The sequence below is a fragment of the Aquarana catesbeiana genome, linkage group LG06, assembly GCF_042186555.1.
Source record: "Aquarana catesbeiana isolate 2022-GZ linkage group LG06, ASM4218655v1, whole genome shotgun sequence".
NCBI lineage: Eukaryota > Metazoa > Chordata > Amphibia > Anura > Ranidae > Aquarana > Aquarana catesbeiana.
In genome coordinates this window covers 77,712,376-77,729,287 of record NC_133329.1, presented here as the reverse complement: position 1 = coordinate 77,729,287, position 16,912 = coordinate 77,712,376, and the positions used below count along the sequence as shown (strand labels likewise).

Sequence of the window (16,912 nt, the reverse complement as noted above, 5' to 3'; positions counted from 1 at the left end):
AAGTGGAGGAGCCCAGCTTGAGCCAGGTATAGCATTATTAAACATATTTCTAGTCAAATAATTAATGATGTTAACTAGATGTTATTATTGATCAGTAATTTCTGATTTTACAAAGTGTTTTACATATCAATAGACAGTAGTAGCCACAAATGATTGGGACAAGAATGAAAAATGCTGGGGTCAGAATGATAGTCTTTTCTATTTATTAACATTCAATTTGCAACAGTCATGAGCCAAAAATTGTGTGTGATTGATGAACCAAAATCTAAAACTATGTCCCTTTTTCATACACAGGAAAGTCTCAGCCAGGAGGAGGCCATGGGAAGTGGCAGCCAGTAGGTGGCGGGGGTAAGTGGCAGTCAGGAGGTGGCCGGGCCCAGTAGCCTGCCTGAATTCCAGGTCCCTCCCCTCTGCCTTCCACAAAAAGTCCCAGGAAGAAGAGTAACCTGGAGGAGGCAGCACTTAGCCTATTTCGGAAGGCTATTGCAGCCCTCAGAACCCCCCCAATAATCAAGAGGACTATGCCTACAGGGCCAATGCCTCTTATGTGAGGAAGTTATGTCACAAGCCCTAAATAAGGGGTGGAGGGACGAACTCACAAGCCAAAGCCACGTTTGTGAGTTCAACAATGGTCCTCCACCTCCTGCCACAACTACAACACCAGAGACACAGCCTGGAAGCAAGCGTGTAAGGAAGACAAGAGAGTGATGGCCTGTGTTTGGTGTGGTCTGACAAAAGACGCAGGCTGTTGTAAGACCACAGCCTGGGGACATATATGTCATCTGCTGCTGTTCCTGATCTCTTGTAGTCCTGGACCGGATTGTGCTCACTATTATAAGGACTCCTCAGGCCACCAATTTTGACTGTAAAATAATTGACGTGTGCCCTGGGGTACAAAGGCTTCGCAAATTTCACCAATTTCTCCAGCGTTGCCTTCCTCTTTATTTTGTTATGACCCATAATAAATGGCTATTTATTTTTCACAAATACTTGGCTATGTGTTTAACTTCAAAAAGGTCAGTTTGTTTGTGAGTAGGCAGGTACATTTAAAAAATACAATGTGAAAATAACAAGGGACAGCAACACCAACCTCCTTGAGGCTAAAAAATACAGGATAATAATGGTGTTGTGGTAACTTGACACAAAATGATAGAATAAATTTTGGAGATCACTATAAAAAAACAAAAAAAATAGGAGATCTGGACAAAAAACAACAACAACAAAACAAAACACTATAACCAAAAATTCGAAACATTATTATGGAGATCTGACGGAAAAAAAAAAATTATTCATGAGATCACGAGAAAGGATAAATGAATCAGGTTGTCAGAACTCTGTGTGAATATGAGCAGAAAAACAATGTCATTATTCTAGCATTCTAAAGAAGAGGAGAATGTGCTGCATTAAAAGATTTAAAAATTTGTAGCGTGACAAATGTGCTATCTCCATTATGAATGCTAGTTTTACTAGACCGAGCACTTCCGTCTCGTAATTGATTCAGAGCATGCGTGGAACTTTGTGCGTCGGAATTGTGTACACACTATCGGAATTTACCAGGATTTTGTTGTCAGAAAATTTGAGATCCAGATCTCAAATTTTGTTTGTTGGAAATTCTGACAGAAAATGTCCGATGGAGCCTACACACGACTGGAATTTCCGACAACAAGCTCCCATTGAACTTTTGTTGTCGGAAAATCCAACCGTGTGTACAGGGCATAAGAGTGGCAAGGATGTGGAATTCCCTTCCACAGGTGGTGGTTTCAGTGGGGGGCATCGATAGTTTAAAAAAACGTTTAGATAAGCACCAACATACAGGCATATACAATGTAATACTGACATATAATCACACACATAGGTTGGACTTGATATAGTTACATAGTAGGTGAGGTTGAAAAAAGACATCAACAAGGATAGTCCCTAAGGACCTCCATCATACCAATTAGAGTATTCTGCAGCCAGACATCCCCCCTACAAGGCATAAATAATGTCTTGCTTTGTCTACTGGACTCCGCTAAGAACAGGTGCTACTCTTGATCTTAGACAAAAGGCTGAGAAATGTGGGGTTTTCCTTAACCTCCCTGGCGGTATGATTATTTCAGATTTTAGGTGCTGAAAGCGGTACAATTATTTTGCACAGAAATATGGCGTTTCATATTGTAGGCCTGTAATTCTTAGGAATAGTTCACTTAAATCTGTCCAAACAAGAATCTAGTAGACATCCCGGGTATGATAAAGTTTGAAAAATGAAATAAAAAATTATAATATAATAAATAACTATAAATAATTAAAACACATAATAATATAATAATAATAAAAATTATATAATAATGTAATCAAATCAAAAACACTGAAATTTGCACAGTTGCAGAATTTTAGCTTTTATTACTTTTAGTGTTTGATGACGGATCTCCCCACAAATCACTATCGCTCAATTCTGCAAGTGATTATAATTTATTATCGCTTTTTTCTAGCTGGTCTAAAACCACTTTTGATGTAAAGAGACAGTTTTGGTTGCTATGGACAATCTCCAGTTTCCTGGCAGAAAGAACAGTTTTATATATATAAAACTGCATGCAGGACACTGGGCAGACCACTAGGGACAAAGGGGATGTGTAGTTATTTGATACAGTACTGTAATCTGTAAGATTACAGTATGCTGTATCTATACTATGTGTTTTCACTTTTGAATTTACCGCCGAACTCCGTCCCCGTGCGTCGCAACGCTCGCAGGGAACGGAGCTCGGCACTGTGAATCGAGCGAGACACAGCGGCTCGCCGATCACAGCGGGGAGACATCGCAGGAACCAGGGGACAAGGTAAGTAATCTCTTCCTGGATCCTGCGATGCAAGCCCGAGTCTGGCTCGGGGATACCGCTTTTGGTATGTAAAATCCACCCCGAGCCAGACTCGGGAATACCGCCAGGGAGGTTAATATTCTAACCAGACCTTTATCCAGGCATGCAGTCTGGGTGGGCAGGAAAGGGAGGGCAACGAGTATGCTTCTCCCTTTATTTAGCATACCAGGCCACAAACCTTTTGGCATTGGTGGGGTACTTTGCAGAGGAGAGCTGCAAAGCCGCCCCCTTGAAAGGCACCTTGCCCCAATGTTAAGGGACAAGGGCCTCTAACTAACATCCAGGGTAACTTATAGAAATCTGGTAGTGCAATTTATAATATAGGGAGCCCCAGATACCCTTCCTTTGCCACAACAATGAATACAGGGGTGCATTTATATCCCTTATTTTTACCAAAAGTGCAATGTTTATAAACTTACAGACACCTTAATAAACTTAATAAAACCATAATTTAGGGAGGTGCATGCGCGAAGCCTTGTATTAAATCAGAAAATATAAAGCTGCCTCTGAATGGCTGTGCAGTGCTCAGCCAGACTCAATTTTGTTCTGAGAATAAGACCGGAAGTCACCGTCCCACTGCCAGAACACATTGCTGTATACTTTGTGTAGCAGATGCTACATACAGTTTATACAGCACTCCCACCAATCACACCCATTAGTGAAGAAAATAATTTAATTGGACCAATTTTCTGAAAGACTGCTTCACATCTTTGTTTCTTAGACTGTAGATTAAAGGGTTTACCACAGGAACTACAGTGGTGTAGAACACTGTTAAATTCTGTTCCAGTACACTGTAGCTTTCTGATGTTGGTATCATATACACAGAAATAGCAGATCCATAATAGATGGCCATGACAGTGAGGTGGGAAGAACAGGTGGAGAAAGCTTTATTTCTACCCTCATTAGATTTAATAGAAAGTATGACCTTGATAATCCTTATGTATGACATCATGTTGCACAAGGCTGGACAGAATCCTAATAGCAAACAGTTTGCATACACAAGAATGTAAAATGTATCCGTTCCACCACAGGAAATGTTTATGAGAGCTTTGGCATCACAAAAGAACTGGTGAACAGTAACAGATGTGCAGAACGTCATCTTTAGGACAGAATTTGTAAGTAAAGATGAATTTACACATGAACAAATCCAAATGATCATCACAAATAATACACAAGTATTTTTACTAAGGATGCAATGATAGTTCAAAGGGTGACAAATTGCAACATATCGGTCATATGCCATTGCAAATATAACCATGATCTCAGCACTGGCTGCTATAAAGAAAAAGTAAATCTGGATAAGACATTGAGTAAAGGGGACTTTGTTATCATCAGAAAGTAAGATATAGAGGAGTTTTGGAACAGTAATAGTTGTATAACAGATATCAACAACAGACAAGTTACAGAGAAAGAGATACATTGGAGTATGCAAATTGATATCCAAATATACTACTGTAGTGATAATGATGTTCATTATGATTCCACTGAAATATATTGCGAAAAAGAAGACAATGCTGAATATAAATAATGTATTGTTAGTCTTCATGAAATATGGCAAAATAGCAAACTCTAAAACTGATGTTGTGTTTTCCATAGGATATTGCCTCAAGTCTTAAATAAAGGTTATTTTCAAAGTTGAACTCTGGGCATATATAAAAGACACAAATAAATACAGTTCTGTTATCATTAATGCATTAATAAATCTATTTTTATAGTGCAAGCAGTGTAAGTACTTGAATGCGACCTGGTATAGGCTAAAAGCAAAATGTGCAGACTGGATGCTGGTTTCTAAGCAGACCCTGACAATTTTAAGTTTTTCTTTAAGTGGTTGACCCTTACGTGCTGTGAATGTATATGATGACAACCTGCTGCAAATCTTCTGTGTTTTGGTTGATGAGAGGAAGTTAGAGAAAGCGTACCTCCCTGGGGGAGATATATTATTCTCATGCGCATGTGACCACTCTTATATGGAGGGCCGCACTATCCGGTAAGGCTTGCATGCGAATGTTGACACCTGGGAGATTTTGGAAGTGGATCATCAATGGCTGTTCGAAGAGTCTATCCTTTCCCCTTCATGGCTTGTGGAACTTTCATTTTCTCAGTGGACTTTTGTTTTTATTAATGTATACCTCTATAAGTGTCCTCCTTCTTTTATTCTATTTTTTGTTTTTAGTCAGATGATTCATGTATTTGGTGCTTTGCTGAGCTACTAAGATTCACAGTTTGTTCAGGTTTACACAAGCACTATACTGTTCAGTCTGTATATTGTTATATACTTCACATATTTGTCCAGGGGTGCATGTTTATAAGGAATATTGTGATTAACCACTCCAGCCCTGGAAGATTTGGCTGCTGAATGACCAGAGCATTTTTTGTGATTCGGTACTGTGTCGCTTTAACTGACAATTGCGACTCTGTACCCAAACAAAATTGATGTTCTTTTTTCCCCACAAGTAGAGCTTTCTTTTGGTGGTATTTGATCGCCTCTGCAGTTTTTATTTTTTGCGCTATAAACAAAAAAAGAGCGTCAATTTTGAAAAAAACACAATATTTTGTACTTTTTGCTATAATAAATACCCCCTTTTTTTTTAAAAAAAAGCTAATTTTTTTCTCAGTTTAGGCCGATGTGTATTCTTCTACATATTTTTGGTAATAAAAATCACATTAAGCGTATATTGATTCATTTGCGCAAAAGTTATAGCATCTACAAAATAGGGGATAGATTATAGCATTTTTATTATTATTTTTTTTTTACTAGTAATGGCGGTGATCTGTGATTTTTATAGTGACCGGACAATTTTGACACATTTTTGGGACCATTGGCATTTATACAGTGATCAGGGCTATAAAAATGCATTGCTTACTGTAAAAATGTCACTGGCAGTGAAGGGGTTAACACTAGGGGGCGATCAAGGGGTTAGCTGTGTTCCCTAGTGTGTGTTCTAACTGAAGGGGGGATGGGACTAGAAAGGGGAAGAGATAGATCTGTGTTCATACTTTGTATGAACAAACGATCAGTCTCTTCTCCCCTCAGAGAACTGGAACTCTGTGTTTACACACAGAGATCCCAGTTCTCGCTGTGTCACGAGCGATCGCAGGAGTGGCACTCGCATCGGCTCCGGGGGCAAGCAGCGGGCGTGCGTGCCTCTAGTGGCCACAAATTGAAGCGTCGTAACATGACGGTGATTCACACAGCCAAGCCATGTTACTGCAGTACAACTGCGGCGGCTGGTCGGCAAGCAGTTAACACCTGGTAATTTTTCACAAGGTTATACATTTTTAAGTATTTTCACTATTTTTTTTATTATAATCTATTTACTTTCCTTTATATCTCTAAGATGCACTGATTGCGTAGCTATACTCCTTTGTGCCATGTATCAAGGCTTAGTAACATGTGTAGTAGTTTGGGAACAGTGACTGTTGTAAAACAAATATCTACAATAGATAAGTTACAGAGAAACAGATACATGGGGGTGTATAAATGGTCATCAATATATATCACTGTGATGATAATTATATTTATTACCAGGGATGTGAAATATATTATAAGTAAAATGCCAAAAATGTATAGTTTATCTTCTGCTTTAAAGAAAAATGTCATAATCTGAAACACTTTAGATGCTGTATAGTTCTCTATCAAAACTGTTTTGCCTTTGTAAAGACTGCAGGTTCAGATGAATAAAATCTCTTTTCATGCTGACATGTTGTGGACACTTTTACCTGTGTGTACAATTAAATTCATACTTTTTTTAGCACTGTAAATAAACACTGTATTGGTAATAAGTAGTTGAAGAATTGTTATGGCACAATCTGAAACACCCTATATGTTGTAGAGTTCTCAATCAGGATTGCTCTTCCTTTTCCAAGAAGCAATACAATATGATTATGATCAATGATTCCGCCATTCCATCACCAAAAAAACCCCACAAATTCCACAGAAAAAATGTTCAGTTTCATGCTGACATGTCGTGGAACATTTTATGAATTTGTGTAAATAAAATCACTATGACAAAGTTTGCTTTTTTGGCACTGTAAATAAACACCTTATTGGTAAAAATTTGTTGTAGAATTATTATTTTTTAAAGTACCAGATTAATTAATTTTCTTAGCTTTATTAATAGAAAAAATACTATTTTGAAATTACTGTTAATGTATACAGTATCTCACAAAAGTGAGTAGGCCCCTCACATTTTTGTAAATATTTTATTATATCTTTTCATGTGACAACACTGAAGAAATGACACTTTGCTACAATGTAAAGTAGTGAGTGTACAGCTTGTATAACAGTGTAAATTTTCTGTCCCCTCAAAATAACTCAACACAGCCATTAATGTCTAAACTGCTGGCAACAAAAGTGAGTACACCCCTAAGTGAAAATTTCCAAATTGGGTCCAAATATTTGTGTGGCCACCATTATTTTCCAGCACTGCCTTAAGCCTCTTGGGCATTGAGTTTACAGGTTGCCACTGTAGTCCTCTTTCACTCCTCCATGACGACATCACGAAGCTGGTGGATGTTAGAGACCTTGCGCTCCTTCACCTTCCATTTGAGGATGCCCCACAGATGCTCAATAAGGTTTTGGTCTGGAGACATGCTTGGCCAGTTCATCACCTTTACTCTCAGCTTCTATAGCAAGGCAGTGGTCGTATTGGTGGTATTTGAGGTCGTTATCATGTTGGAATACTGTCCTGCGGCCCAGTTCCTAAAGGAAGGGGATAATGCTCTGCTTCAGTATGTCACAGTACATGTTGGCATTCAAACTGTATGCTCTCCAGTGCTGGCAGCACTCATGCAGCCCCAGACCATGACACTTACACCACCATGCTTGACTGTAGGCAAGACACATTTGTCTTTGTACTTATCACCTGTTTGCCGCCACACACGCTTTACACCATCTGAACCAAATAAGTTTATCTTGGTCTCATCAGACCACAGGACATGGTTCCAGTAATCCATGTCCTTAGTCTTCTTGTCTTCAGCAAACTCTTTGGGGCTTTCTTGTGCATCATCTTTATATGAGGCTTACTTCTGTGACGACAGCCATGCAGACCAATTTGATGCAGTGTGCGTTATATGGTCTGAGCACTGACAGGCTGACCCCCCCCTTCATCCTCTGCAGCAATGCTGGCAGAATTCATACGTCTATTTCCCAAAGACAACCTCTGGATATGACACTGAGCACGTGCACTCAACTTCTTTGGTCGACTATGTCGAGGCCCGTTCTGAGCGGAACCTGACCTGTTAAACCACTGTATGGTCTTAGCCACCATGCTGCAGCTCAGTTTCAGGGTCTTGCAATCTTCTTATAGCCTAGGCCATCTTTATGTAGAGCAACAATTATTTTTCTCAGATCCTCAGAGAATTCTTTGCCATGAGGTGCCATGTTGAACTTCCAGTGAGACCAGTATGAGAGAGTGAGAGCGATAACACCAAATTTAACACACCTGCTCCCCATTCACACCTGAGACCTTGTAACACTAACTAGCCACATGACACAGTGGAGGGAAAATGGCTAATAGGGCCCAATTTGGACATTTTTCACTTAGGGGTGTACTCACTTTTGTTGCCAGCGGTTTAGACATTAATGGCTGTGTGTTGAGTTATTTTGAGGGGACGGCAAATTTACACTGTTATACAAGCTGTACACTCACTACTTTACATTGTAGCAAAGTGTCCTTTCTTCAGTGTTGTCACATGAAAAGATATAATAAAATATTTACAAAAATGTGAGGGGTGTACTCACTTTTGTGAGATACTGTATCCTCACTTCCTATGGATGTACCTCTACATATTTCCTACTTTGTCAAGATGGACCTTTTTTCCCCATGCTTGGGTTTGGGTACTAGCTTGATCTACTGTGTGTAGAGGGTGCAGCAATGATTTTATTATGATTCTGTCTTTTAGAATTTTGAAATAAAATGTTGTTATATTTTATTTGTCTCCTCATCTTGTGCCTACAATGTCTGCTGTGTGTTTGAGAAAGCAGGTTCTGGTCTCTCTTTCTTCGTTGCACATTTATGGTAATTTACAATAATTTATAGCAGTATGTTATACTAATATATAGTAATTTATACATTTATAGTAATTTATAGTAATACTGTATATAGTAGTAAAGTAATCATTTACATACATTCATAGGCTTTGCCATGACTGTCCCTCTTTAGGCTAGATTCCCACCTCTGCGAGCCATTTTTCCGCAGGCATGGCAGCCTATTCTTTTGCACATAAATAATAAGTGCTGCGCTTGTCCAGTAACGTGTATCTGTGTGAAAGTGTATATTTTCATTTATTGGACGAGCGCAGCACTTATTATTTATGTGTATAACTCTTTTTTGGGCTTGGTCTGATCCCATCCAGTGTTTGCAGCTGTCCATATGCACCAGTTTTCCAAGGTAGCGCAGGAATAACTTATACAAATACTTTAGCCTATTCTTTTGAATAAGCTGCTGTGCCTGCATTTCATGCAGAAAAAAGGTCCCTGCACCTTTTTAAAAGTGTAACTGTAGTGAAATCAAAAGCACCATGCGATTTCTCACAATTGAAAATGCACTTAGATGCTTCGGAGGGGGGCAGATTTCTAAATGAATGGTAGCCTGGCGTGTCTACAAAAGAGCAGTGCAGTTTGGCTGCGGGTGCTTGCAGGTGCAATTTACACACTGTCCCGCACCCGCAGTCGCCCGCACAAGTCGAAACCTAGCCTAAAATTTGTAGCAGAACAAAGAAGGCTTTGTTAGGGGTTATGAGATGTTAGAAAAAAACATGAAGGCATTTTACTTGAAGGAAAAAACTTAAGAACAGAGGTATGCGGGAGGTTTCACAAAAACCTGCAGTATGCTTATGTATTGCTTTATAGGTATAAATCCAGGCCATTTAAAGAGCATTAGTACTTAAAATGTTCTGTGCCTATGTTACTTTTATTTCATAAGAGGGTAGTTTAAAAAAAAAGTTTGTAGTAATTAATAGTCACTTTGATACTATTACTATACTATACTATTTATTAACTACTATTACTTACTATAAATACCGTACTTTTTAATAACTAAAACTGTGACAACATTTGAACTACTGGTTATTTTCAGATCTGCTTTTTAAATGAAGACAATTGGCTGGACAGTGACTGAGACCTTCTATTTTATATTAAGTTAGGTGTATGTACAGTATGTATGTATGCGCATCCTAAACTCATTCATGACTATGTGAACATTCCTGTGGTTGCAGATTACCCTGGCTGCACAACTGATGTGAATTAATACATTTATCCTGTGCAGAATAATTATCCTATTCAATAATGTATAAATTGTATCATATAAAGTCTTTTGTGGTTGCTTTAATCCAAAATATTTAGTATGTCCAGTCAATTGTGCCATAAAGCCTCTTCGTGAAGATGAAATTTTAAATACAACTATTTCAGAATTTATTTACACATCTACCACCAGTTAGTATACTGCAACAGAAAATGCATTTACCTAGATTTTCTATCCACAGTTACTATTTTTTATTGGAATGCTTTAGGTGTGTATATGTATATCAATGCTGTCCCAAAGACTGACCACATCATAGATGCACCCAAAAAATGAAACAACTTTTAGCTCATGTGATATTCAAGACAATACAATTCTAGAATGATCCATCATCATAAAAATCATCAAAATGATCAGATGCAGATCAGGATGGATGCAGACATGGTCCCTCCTGCATGGGATGTTGTTTGAATTCTTGTCCAGTATTTTGCATAACAATGACACTTAAAATAGGTAGAACATGCAATATGGCACCCTGAAAGATTTGTTAAGTGTTAGATTTCTTTGTAATATTTATAATGTATTTATAATGTGCTGATGATGCTTATAAAATTATTACACTAAAAAAACTACACCTTTAGGGACAGTCTTACAGTTAAAACCACATGACTAATTCATTGTGTCCTATGGGTCTGATTACATCATTAAATGTTTGCAATATTGAATGTATATTTTTTAACCTTCACATGTTCTCCATCACTGAGTGCCACCATAAGATCCTGATTAAAAAGGAAAAGAAAGTATCAGGCCATGTCTGCCTTTACATTTACTGACTGTATTGATAGAGTGCATAATTTTCTAATTCTATTGCCTTAGAATATTGACTTACAATTGGTTTAATTTAGTTTTTGACACTGATCCACTAAAATCCATAGCAGAGTAAACAGAGATGAAAAATGATTTACATAAATATGGTGAAAATGTAATTAATTGCACGAGTACCGGTATTTACCTCTTTAGTATTTTTTTTTTTTTTTTGATTTTCAAAAGAATTTTATTGAAAAGCAGTACAATACAATATAATGCCACCAACTCAACCTGGGGCAGAGCATGTAACATTCTTACAAAATAATTGAGAAAATAATTATTATTAGTCATTATCAAGACTCCATCAACAATCTTGCCTTTAATATATTCGTCAGTCCAGACACTCCTTTTGGGCACAAACTGTGTCAGGGACTGACTGGCTCCACAGGTATGAGTAATGTACATTGGCCGCTCCGACTTGTCATGCATCTCCGAAATAACAGCAGTTTTTAGAGCTGAATGCAAGTCTCCATGTGGATAACAAGGACATGTCCTCTGAAGGAACATCTACCCCTTGAGTTTTCTCAAGGGGTAATCCCACTAGCTTTTGAGCGCCTGTTAAAGTGGAATTGATGGGGTTGAGATATGTATTTTGATATTGAGAGAAAATAATTCCTTATTATGTATAACTTTCATCATGAAACCAGGAAAAAGAAGAAGAAGAAATAAAAGATCAGAAAGAGAAGAGAAGTTGGGAAAGGGGTGCCAGTTTTTGGGGCCTAAAAGATCATTTATGACGTCTTGACTCCATGTATAAGCGAAATTCCTACATGTTTAGCCCAGGGTTCCCAAGTTGCTTCAAAAGGTTTGTGGGTGTTCATTATGGAGCTGACCATTTTCTCTTGGGACATGATCCATGAGATCTTTCTCTTAGCAGCCGTTAGAGATACCTTGGTTTGCTTCCAGGCTTTAGCTATCGTGATTTTTGCTCCCAGGAGCATGAACGATATCAGTTTTTGGGTGTATTTTGGAGTTTTAGGTGCATGGACATTCAGCAGAGCTATCTGGGGAGATTTTGTTACCGGGATGCCTGTTACCCTCCGAATGAGATAAAAGATCTTATTCCAGAAACCCCGAATTTTTGAATAATCCCACCATATATGCAACATGGAACCCTGGGCTTGACATCCTCTTAAACATAACGGGGAGGAAGTGGGGAACATCACAGCTAGTCTAGTGGGTACCAGGTACCATTAATAAGTACTTTCACGTTTGCTTCAATCAAGGATAGGTTCACAATACCTTTATGTGCTCTCATTCCCGCTTTATGCCATTCCTCCAGGTCCCAGGTATCCTGCAAGTCTCTTTCCCAGGCCTCCATGTAAGGTAATTTGGACACAGGATCTACTAATGAATTGTAAATTATGGATATTCCCCCCTTCTGATCCATTGTTTGGCCACACCACTGCTCATATGGTGTGAACTCTGGGGGATTGGGTTTGTTTTTCCATAAAGATGTTAAGAAGTGGGAGATTTGGAGGTGTCTGAATTTCTCAGAGTCTGGGAGTTCTAGTTTTCTTTATCATACATCACGGGACACAGAGCACCATAATAATGACTATTTGGGTTATACGCTACCTTTAGGTGATTGGACACTGGCAACCAATAGTAAGACAGTTCCGCCCATATAACCCCTCCTATACCGGAAGTACCTCAGTTTTTTCGCCAGTGTCTTGAAGGTGATGGTCATGGCTGTTGAAGCTCTTCAAAATTCTTCAATGATGTCCCAGTGAGGACATTATAATCGGATCCATTCAGATGGCATAACAAAAGCTAAAGTGGATGGTACCCGAGCCTCGGTTCAAGAGCGAGGTTTTGCTTGTAACCTGTCCTATATAGACGCTGGACCCTTGTTAAGTTGGTATTCCTGGTCAAACTTGCCCAAGGTAAACCAGAAAGGGTGCTTTACAGGTCCAGGGGTGTGGACCCCAAGAAATGGGGGACCCAGTCCTTGAAGGTCCTCAGAGGCACTACCCGCCATGATGGGGGAAGATTGTGCCTGGTAAAACAGGCCCTGCTGCTTGGGACGGTGAGTACTCCCTTTGTGAATTTTTTTATATATATTTCCCTCTGAAAAAAAGTGCTGGTAATCCTTAAATTGTGTCTGGGATTACAGATGGCCGGTATGGCGCGCATTTGAGCGGGCGTGCACCAGTGTGCACATGCGCCGTGTGTGTGCGCCCCTGGTGTGCGCACCATCGGTGTGCGCGTGCGCCGCTGCTGTGCACGTCAGTTGCGCCACGTGCTTCAGGATGGCACATGCGGCGAGCAGCGGGCATACCGCTGATCACGTGGGTGCGGGCGCTCATTCTCAGGCTAAGGCTTTATAAGGATGGAGCTCCTGCAGTGCGCGTGGACAGCACAGAGCGATATTTGGACACGTGAATCTGGAGGTTTTGGACACAGTTGTGACAGGTTGAAGGCTGGTTATAGTTTGTGGGGAGTACTCTTTTTTTCCTCGTATGTAAGCAATGTCTTCCAGAAAACGAGGTATAGGGAACAAGGCAAGCACAGGGGTAAGAGTACCTTCTTTAAAAACAGGAGATCAACCCCATGCTGATGCAGCCTCAGTTTCTCCCGAAAGACCTGTGGCATCTGGCTTGGCTGAGCCATTACATTTGTCAGGCATAGTGGCCACTACCAATATACCTGCCTCGGCTTATGTTACAAAGGATGATTTGGCATCTGCCTTAGCTGGCCTTGAAGGCAAAATAGCTGGCATGATTGCCTCTGTAACACAGGGGGGAGGAAGCATAATAGATCTCCCACCCCTGAGCCTGGGCCAAGTGGGGAGTTACTAGAGCACCAGGACTCTTATAGCCAGATGGGTCCAGGTGATCTGGAACCAGAGTGGGCGGAGGATTTGGAAGAGGTGGTCATAAAAGGCCGGGAGGAAGGAGAGGCTGAAGAATCCTTGGCTGAGGACTCTGGCTCTGAAGAGCCAATTTCAGCCTCCCATTCCCAAAAATTGTTTATCCAGTCTCTGACGGAGATGGTACGAATTGGGTTTAAGTTACCCCCAGTTCAGGAGTCTGGACTCTCCTGTTCTACTTTGGGATCTTTGCGACCTCAGCAAATTTCCCAAGCGTTCCCTTTGCATCCATTACTGGAGCAGGTGGTTTACGTGGACTGGGATCACCCTGACTGGATATACTTACCGCCAAAAAGGTTTTCTGTCTTAAATCCTATGGAGGAGAAGTTCAGGAAAAAATGGGGGACACCTTTGGTGGACGCTGCCATTTCTTCAGTAAATAAGAGTTTAACCTGCCCAGTGGATAATGCCCAGGTATTTAAGGATCCGGCTGAGTCCTTATTAAAAGCCTCCTTTTCGGTGGCTGGTGCAGCAGTTCAGTCAGCAGTTGCAGCTATTGGGATTTGCCAATCCCTAAAGGATTGCTTTAAAAGGTTGGTAAAGAACCTACCTTGCTAGGAGGAATCTGCCGAGGAATTGTCGGAGATTCCTCATGCTTTATGTTTTGCAGTGGACGCATTGAAGGACTCAATCCAGCAGATGTCTCGTTTTGCGTTACTGTCAATCCATATGCGCAGAGTCTTATGGCTAAAAAACTGGTCTGCTGAGACGCCATGCAAAAGGCTACTCGCAGCTTTTCCATTCCATGGAGAACGCTTGTTTGGCGAGGATCTGGATAAATATATCCAAAAGATCTCTGGAGGAAAGAGTGCCCTACTCCCTATTAAAAAGAAAGGGAAGCAACCCTCTTATAAAATTCCCAATGCTCCAGGACCTAGTGCTTCTTCCCCTAAGCGGTATCGACGGCCTCAGCCGTCTGGGTTTAAAAGACCCCAGGGTCAGAAGAAGCCCTGGACCCAAAAGCCACCCAAGCCCAACTCCAAGTCTACCTTGTGAAGGGGCGCCCCCCGCTCTCACGGGTGGGGGGCAGGCTTCGGCTGTTTGTAGATGCCTGGGAAGAACTGGTCCAAGACAGATGGGTCATTTCCACTGTAAAATACGGTTACAGAATACAGTTCCGGGAAATCCCCCCAAATCAGTTTCTGTACTCAAGGGTTCCATCGGATCCAGAGAAAAGAAGATGCCTATTCCTAGCTTTACAGCATCTGCTGAAGCAGGGGGTAATTGTAAAGGTTCCGCATGAGGAAAGATTCAAGGGGTTTTACTCAAACCTTTTCACCGTGCCAAAACCAAATGGGGAAGTAAGGCCCATTTTGGACCTCAAGGCTCTCAACCTCTTTGTAGACATCCGGTCCTTCCGTATGGAGTCGGTTCGTTCAATAATAAAATCTCTGAGAAAAGGGGATTATTTAGTGCCCATAGATCAAGGACGCGTACCTTCATGTGCCGATCTTCGGTCCACATCAAAGGTTCCTACAATTCGCAGTAGAGGGCAGTCATTTCCAATTCGTGGCACTACCATTCGGTCTGGCCACGGCCCCGAGGGTTTTCACAAAGATTCTGGCCCCAGTGTTGGCTTCCCTAAGGTCTCAGAAGGACTCCGTAGTAGGATATCTGGACGATCTTCTCCTAAGGGATTGCTCTTGCCCCATTCTGGTTCAAAACGTGTCAAGAACAGTACAAGTTTTACAACGCCTAGGTTGGATTCTAAATGTGGACAAATCAGCCCTTTGTCCGACCCAAGCCTTGGTGTATCTGGGTCTGGTCTTGGACACCGCCCAAGAAAAGGTGTTTCTGCCCCTATTAGGCATATTCCTTTTGTCCTATTGACCAGAAAATAGTTTTTTTTGGTGGCTATAACATTGGCTAGAAGGGTGTCAGAAGTGGCTGCCCTTTCTTGCAAGGAACCTTTTTTGACTCTTCATCAATACAGAGTGGTCATGCGTCCTCGTTCGGACTTTTTACCGAAGGTGGTTTCCAAATTTCATTTGAATCAGGATATCATTTTACCTTTCCTTTTTTCCAAACCCTAAGACTAGGGAGGAAAGGTCACTTCACTCACTGGATGTGGTGAGGGCGATCAAAGTTTACTTGAAAATGTCAGCTCCCTTTCGGAAGACTGACTGTTTTTTTGTCCTGCCAGAGGGTCCTAAGAAAAGACAGCTGGCAACAAGTTCAACTATATCTAGGTGGATTCGCCAGACTATTATCCAGGCATATGGATTAAAGCGCAAGGTTCCACCTTGGGATTTAAAAGCACACTCCACTAGAGGGGTTAGTGCATCATGGGCAGTACGCCAACAGGTGTCTATGGCTCAGGTTTGTAAAGTTCATATGTTCACCAGGTTTTACCAGGTGGATGTTAGATCTCAAAAGGAGATTGTTTTTGGCCACAGCGTGTTGCAGGCAGCTTTATAGTCTCAGGCCCGTTGGGGCTTAGGGATATTGTGTCCCCCCCCTCAGGTGCATTGCTTTAGGACATCCCAAATAGTCATTATTATGGTGCTCTGTGTCCCGTGATGTACGATAAAGAAAATTGGATTTTTAAAACAGCTTACCTGTAAAATCGAATGATGGGAGGTGTTTCACCTTATCCCATAGTTTAATGGAGTGGGATAGTGTTGGGATAAGACTGAGGGTCTGGATTTTCAGGGACACCAGAGTAGGTAGTCTAGGGTGTTTGAGGGAACCGCCTGCCTTTCTATATCTATCCAATCCGGTTTCTCATATTTCGAGTATATTAGTGAGAGTTGGGCCAGCCTAGCAGCTTAGTAATATCTAAACAGATGGGGTAGACCTAAACCCCCTCTTTTTTTGGGACTATATAGAATGTGTTGGGACAGCCTGTGACCTTTCTTCCCCAGATAAATTTAATTATTTTCCCCTGGAGGGATTTGAGGTGATCCCTTCTTATCGCTATTGGGATAGACCTGAATATGTAGAGAAGTCTGGGGAGTAGAGTCATCCTAATAGAGTTAATTTTACCTAAGAAGGATATATTGTGATGGGTCCATGTCTGAAGGTCAGTCTCAAGTTTGCGATATATGGGGGGGAATTTGCCTGATATAGAAGTTCAA

At 40.8% G+C, this 16,912-nt stretch overlaps 1 protein-coding gene across 1 annotated transcript; it reads right to left on the bottom strand.

Annotated features, from left to right (window-relative positions):
- Nucleotides 1–3,510: 3,510 nt before the first annotated feature.
- On the bottom strand, nt 3,511–4,449 carry LOC141148011 (olfactory receptor 1M1-like). Its single transcript, XM_073635168.1, has one exon. It carries the CDS (start codon nt 4,447–4,449, stop codon nt 3,511–3,513), a length of 939 nt encoding a protein of 312 aa, XP_073491269.1.
- Nucleotides 4,450–16,912: the final 12,463 nt, after the last annotated feature.